Raw genomic sequence first — 6,834 nt, 5'->3', positions numbered from 1 at the left:
GGAGGGAGGGAGGGAGGGAAGGAAGGAAGGAAGGAAGGAAGGAAGGAAGGAAGGAAGGAAGGAAGGAAGGAAGGAAGGACACATATCCTACCCACCCACTCACAGATTCAAAAGAGTACCTGACGTCATTGTGTGCAGCCATCACAAAAAAAACTGGATAAGCAAGTACAATGGGTACTAAATGGGGGTCAGAGGGAAGGCAGGGACTGGATATTTGCATGCTTATTAGTAGGAAGGGTAGGTAAAACCTGGTTATACAGGGGAGAAAAAGGGCAAAATCTGTGAGGGACAGATAGACATGGGGTGCCATACCCTGAGAAGGACAGACCCATGGCGAAGAATGCAGAACCCGAACTGAATCAGGAGAACACAAACACAAAATAAGGAATCGTGGTGGAAATGGGGAGAGAACTATATGCTCTGAACATGTCGGTGTTTTAAAAGGCAATGGTTATGGAAATGTTCCAGAAGAAAAGATGCTGAAGAATATAATACCCAACCCAAACATGGATGTGGGTCAAGGGAGAGTGTTAAAAATGAGGTCATTAGAATAATGGGTAAGACTGGAATAAGGATGCTAGGTTATTTACAAGCACTGTAATACTGTAAGTATATGACATTGATCACTGCACTGTGATTATGAAAGGGAATACTTCTATTCCTAGGAAACACACATGAAGAATTTGGGAGTGAAGGACCATGATGGATATAACTCACCTCCAAAGGTACAGAAAATTGTATCTCATGCTGGTTTTTGTTTTTGTTTTGTTTTCCAACATAGGGACTCAATAATGAAGCACATGAGATAATGTTAGCAATAGCTGCATCTGGATGTTCCCTGGACTGTTTTTATTTTTTCAACTTCATGTAAGTTTGAAGTTATTTGTGTGTGTGTGTGTGTGTGTGTGTGTGTGTATGTTTTAATTTTATTGATTTCAGAGAAGAAAGGAGAGGGAGAGAGAAACATCAATGATGAGAATCATCGATCAGCGGCCTCCTACACACCCTTGAGCCCGCAACCCGGGCATGTGCCTTGACTGGGAATCAAACTGTGACCTCATGCGTCAACACTCAACCACTGAGCCACACCCGCCAGGCTGAAGTTATTGTTTTTTAAAAATCACTCCGAAGAGTAAACAAGTGCAGATAATAAAAAGTTAGAAAACAAAAATTGAGAGCGTGATGATTCACCCTACCTGATTTCAGAGGACACTGGATCTTTGCCCCAGATTATCTATACTAATAAAAGCATAATATGCTAATTATACCGATGTCCTTCCGTACCACCTTCCAGATGAAGCCAGGGCTGCGAGGGAAGCTCGGGTCCCAGGTGCCAGAGGAAAGCTGGTGCCGGCAGCCGGAGAAAGGAAGGCCTACTCTTGCACGAATTTCAGGCCTCTAGTCTAATATAAATGCTATCAATGTAGTGAATAATAGAAAAACTACTCTCCCTTACACTCCCACCCCCTACAAGAAGAGACAGAATTCAGGTAGAGAAGAAGGTTAAAGCGCATGCGTTCTGGAGACAGACTGATGCTTCCATTTCGGCGGCACCACCGGTGAGCACGTCAATGTAGTGAATAATAGAAAAACTACTCTCCCTTACGCTCCCACCCCCCACAAGAGGAGACAGAATTCAGGTAGAGAAGGTTAAAGCGCATGTGTTCTGGAGACAGACTGGTGCTTCCATTTCGGCGGCACCACCGGTGAGCACGGGCCCTTGGCCAAATGCCCTGACGTTTCTGTTCTTGTCCTCAGCTGCAAGGTCACCTCCAGGACTCCCTGCAAAGGCTACTGAGGAGGATGAGCTACCAGTGGGTCATCTATGCTAATAATGAAACAAACGCTAGAATGTTTTTTTTCTTACTGTTTCCTTCATAACAGAACTATTTGTTTTTAATTATTTTTACCAATTCCCAAAAGAATTAATATAAATTATAGGGCATTTTAACATAGAGAAAGTGGGGATTTCATCTACAGAGACACTGTTCAGAGGTAATCACTATGAATATTTGAATTTTCTTCTGATGAGTCACCCGAAGTCTTAGAAGCTGATATACAGGCTGCACGTTTATTTTTACGTCCCCCTATTGTTAAACAATGTACATTGGTCCCGTTTTTCACTACCACACGCAAAGCCCTACATGTTTTCGGACAGAAGAGGGCATCAGCGAGCAGCTTTCGGCTCTCCCAACAGGAAAGCCACCTTTCCCAGGACCTCAGCACCAGAAGGCCTGCGGAACCCCCAGACATACCCTTCAGGGATCCTCTCAAACTCTGAAAGCCGAATGCCATGTTGCACCTATACAGGCTGCACGTTTATTTTTACGTCCCCCTATTGTATGTAACAATGTACGTACAATATTGTACCTATTGTACCAACAATGTACGTTGGTCCAGGTTTTCACTACCACACGCAAAGCCCTGGTCCAAAGCCCTACATGTTTTCGAACAGAAGAGGGCAGCAGCGAGCAGCTTTCGGCTCTCCCAACAGGAAGCCACCTTTCCCAGGACCTCAGCACTAGAAGGCCTGCGGAACCCCCAGACATACCCTTCAGAGATCCTTTCAAACTCTGAAAGCCGAATGCCATATTGCACCTATTTTTACCTCTGTGACACCCAACACACATTTCAAGGGGAAAAAAGCGGGGCACAGGCATCCCTCTCGCCTCTTTGCATTAAGTAAAGATCTAGATTCTGTACCCCATTTCAGACTGAGTGCAGATCAGATGTGGCTGAAGCCCTCTTTTCTGTGTTAAACTCCTTCCTCACTTTCCCACCCCAAATGTACAGCCAGGTCAGCCCACATTACCCAGGTCTGGCTGAAGGCAGAGATCTCCAAGCAACCATCTCTCTCCCACCCATGACCCAGTTTGTGCGTTAGCAGAAACCTTTTGTAAGGTATTTTCATGTGCTGTCTGCACACGGGTTCCGGATGAGTTAGAGATTACAGCTCGGTGAGCAAATGGAGTCAAACGAACAGCCTAAAAGATGCGGGGCACATCCCTGGCCGGGTGGCTCAGTGGGTTGGAGCGTCGTCCTGCACGTTACGTGAAAGCAAGAAGTGATTTCATTTTCTTTTTACCTCGTTTGAATTTTATTTCAAAACACTTCAACACGAACAGTGTGATATAACAAGAAGTGATTTTTAAAATAGCGTACATACAAGGTGCTTTCACCCATTTAATTGTTTTCTTTTTATTTTTTTTATTCTCTCACTCACGTAATGGTGAAGTTTAGTGTAACCAGCGCTCTCCTTCCCCAGGCACATCGGGGACTGCTGGCGGTGACATCTGGAACTGGTTAACTTTCCCCTACGAGTTGCAGCATTGTCCTGGAACGCTTCCAGGAATTCTCTGCATTCTAAATCCATCCCTTAGATCCCACACACCCAACGCCCCTTGTTTTAGGGCTCACTAACCACAAAGCCTCCAAGGGGAGGTGTTTAACTGGGATTAGAACTCAGATAAGCCAAACCCACCACAGGAGCCCACAGGTCGCCACCCCCTGGCCTCACATGATGCTCCATGGACGCATCCTACACAAGAAGAAAGGGGCCCCGGACGAGGCACTCGGCATTGCCGCTTCTGTGGGACAAGAGGAACTTCGTTTTCGGGATAAAAGGGGAGTTAAACCCCCGCTTTTTGCAGGGTTATTGTGAGGAATAATGGTCAGGGCCACACAGTGGGCACTTGTATGTGGCCGTTATTATTATTACTCTCACAGTTGTGCGGGTATCGATTCTATGTCCCCCAAGTTGCTTGACAACTATACTCTGCCTCCACGGCAGATAAAAGCAGCCACGGGAAGGGGGATTAGAACTCAGATAAGCCAAACCCACCACAGGAGCACACAGGTCGCCACCCCCTGGCCTCACATGGTGTTCCATGGGCGCATCCTACACAAGAAGAAAGGGGCCCCGGACGAGGCACTCGGCATTGCCGCTTCTGTGGGACAAGAGGAACTTCGTTTTCGGGATAAAAGGGGAGTTAAACCCCCGCTTTTTGCAGGGTTATTGTGAGGAATAATGGTCAGGGCCACACAGTGGGCACTTGTATGTGGCCGTTATTATTATTACTCTCACAGTTGTGCGGGTATCGATTCTATGTCCCCCAAGTTGCTTGACAACTATACTCTGCCTCCACGGCAGATAAAAGCAGCCACGGGAAGGGTTTTTATTTCATCTTGGAAAATGACTTGCACAGAGAAATGCGTGATACATCATCGAGACCTTGCCTGAATGCAGGAGGAGTCTTTCTTCAACAGTTTACTTTAGATTTAAAGAACGTTGCCCTAATTCCTCATGGTGCTTTAGTTAGTCTTGCTGTGTGTGAGTTCCCTAATTCAAGAAGTGTTTTTTTTTTTTCCTGGCACACCATTGATAAGTGGGGGGAGGAGACAACATCTCTTTGATCATCATATCAAATCATTTATTTCCTAGATTTTAAGCTAAGTTATTGCTAAGGTGATATGAGGGAAAGACCTCAAGAAAGGCCATAGCATGTAATGTGAAGGCTCAATCGTTTCATCATTCAAATCCTGCTGCCCCCGTTTCAATGGTGGGCGTGGGGTCGGGGAGGGGGGTCAGCTCCTTCAGCTTTTCCCTGCTTTTCAGAAATGAAAGCTCATTCCTAAGTAATTCTACCAACATGTCATCATCCTGTTCCCTTCCTAGTAATTGTGAAACTTAAAGGCTCCTTGCGTAACACAGTGCTAAAGAGGACTGGAATAACTCACATTTAGGTGAGTAATCTGATATTTAATTAATCCTGAGTGCCAACTATAAAACTCTTCATTGCTTTTCAAGATTCTGACCAGCTATATAAAGACAACTGGCTATAAACCTTCCTCATCAGGAAAAGTTACAGAAGGAAAAAAAAAAAAAAAGACGGTTGAAATTCCCCCTTTCACTGTGAAATGTTTATTTGCCGTTATACTTTTTAGAGTTAGGATTTTCTATGCACTTTCTTTTTTCTTTTTAATAAATGAAGCCTATTTTATTATTTCAAGTGTTAATGATAAAAAAAATTTCAGCACAGCTGTTGCATTTAAAAAAGTGAAACTACATACTATGTTTCTAGCTCAATAAACAGATGAACCTGATGTCTTTGAATGACATAACAATTGAGCATTGTACAGTACATCCTATGCACTTATTACCAGAAAAAAGGTACTAAATTTTGTCACATTCTCCATTGTAATAGAAGTAAAACTCGGAAAGCAATGGAGCCAGTTACTTTAAAAATTAGGTTGCCTTAAAAATTAGAGAGTCCTTCACCAACCACTTCAGATCACACATTATTCCACTGGGATGATCTGAACCAATTTTTAAAAGCCCCCTCAAGTTCCCTAAGTTTAACTTCTGGCTCGTGCTAAATAGGATGACCTTCCTTTCCCATAAGAAACAGCCCATGATAATCAAGTAGTGACTATAGTAAAGGCCAGGCTGTATATACAAAAAGCACCCAGAAAAAAAAAAGTTAATGGGAGGAGCCCCACCCCCAGCTGTGACCCACAGACCACACTCCCAGGCAGCCTCTCTCAGGGTGGGGCGTTTGTATATTTCATTCACAGGAAAAGTAGTGATCTGGAAAAAATGGGGAGTCTTGTGTTTCTAAGTCTTAAATTTGTATAGTCTATGTCATGATCACTTCTAAGCACCATGCAAATTTGCATGCCAGATAAAGGATAGAAAGTCTAGTCCAGTTAACTTTGGGAAGGAATTTTAAGGAAATCTCAAAAGTAAACAAGCTAATCTATAGGAAGTGAGACATGTTTTGTGTTTGGCTAAACTTCCACATGTACTTAAAATTCTTTAAGAGGACAAGGCTTTGCAGAAGCAATTATACTGAGGGGGGAAAAGGTAAGTCCTAAAAATTCTTCTATAGAAAGAACACATGGAGCTTTGGCGAGCGATGACCTCCAATATACAGAGAAGAGCTGGTCTTGTAAACCCAAGTGAGCAAAAGGAGTTTCATGCTCTTGGTGGCGGGGAGATGGGAGAGAGGAGGAAACAGGCAAGTTCCTAAGCGGTCACCACGTGATAAAAACCAAGTCAGAGGAGCTACAAGTACAAGCTGCAAGTCTGATATATGTCACTCATTGCCTGGAGGTAGGTACCAAATAATATCAGTCCTACTCAGCCAGCCTTCTAGAAAGCAAGCTTAAGAAGCATTCATTTGTATTATCCATTGCCTACATGCTGCTACCTGCTGGCCCCCAATTTTCCAGTGTCTGTTTCTTTACTGAAACCGCCACTCAGACCAGTGCTAACACATTTCCGTCCCCCAAATCGACGCGGACCCTTCCCGGGGAGTTCCAAATAAGCAGGTCCACATACAGATATTACAATTTCTCAAAAACAGGGATTTAATATTTCATGACGACGGCAACTGATTAGGCTGTCGCAACCTATTTTGAACTTCACCCCCATGAAGGGGACAGTCCCCGACAAAATACCTTCCAGGTCTTCCCTAGGCACAGCGGGAAGATTCCTGCATCGGCAACAAGAACACATTAGGCTTGTTAGGTTCTTACTGAACCACGGAGAACCGCTTCCTATCAAACAAGTCAGAGCCCCGAGAGAATCACACGCCCACCAGTACGTCCTCCAGGTCCCCCCCAAATGCAGGCCAGAGGGGAGGCGGCCTTCACTCCACCTGCCCGGGCCCTGCCCGCCTCACCTGTGATTGTGATGATGCCCAGCATGGTGACCAGCTCCTCCCGCTGCTGCAGCAGCCGGGGCGGCGCCCACACCGTGGAGTCCGGCTCTGATCAGAGAGAACTCGGCGCCCAGCCACCCTCCCCAGGTGCCGGGAGCTGCTGCACAAAGCG

General features: G+C 45.1%; 1 protein-coding gene across 1 annotated transcript in view; it reads right to left on the bottom strand.

Moving 5' to 3' along the window:
* AKAP12 (A kinase (PRKA) anchor protein 12) overlaps positions 1 to 6,818 on the bottom strand; it is a 17,732-nt gene extending 10,914 nt beyond the window's left edge. Inside the window, exon 1 of the mRNA XM_005884710.1 lies at positions 6,684 to 6,818. Coding sequence (XP_005884772.1) covers positions 6,684 to 6,708 — 25 coding nt within the window. The 5' untranslated portion in view covers positions 6,709 to 6,818. The remainder of the gene's footprint in view (positions 1 to 6,683) is intronic.
* Between the last annotated feature and the right edge of the window lie 16 nt (positions 6,819 to 6,834).

The sequence above is a fragment of the Myotis brandtii genome, unplaced genomic scaffold (genome assembly GCF_000412655.1).
Source record: "Myotis brandtii unplaced genomic scaffold, ASM41265v1 scaffold847, whole genome shotgun sequence".
NCBI lineage: Eukaryota > Metazoa > Chordata > Mammalia > Chiroptera > Vespertilionidae > Myotis > Myotis brandtii.
This window is presented reverse-complemented; position numbering and strand designations above follow the sequence as displayed.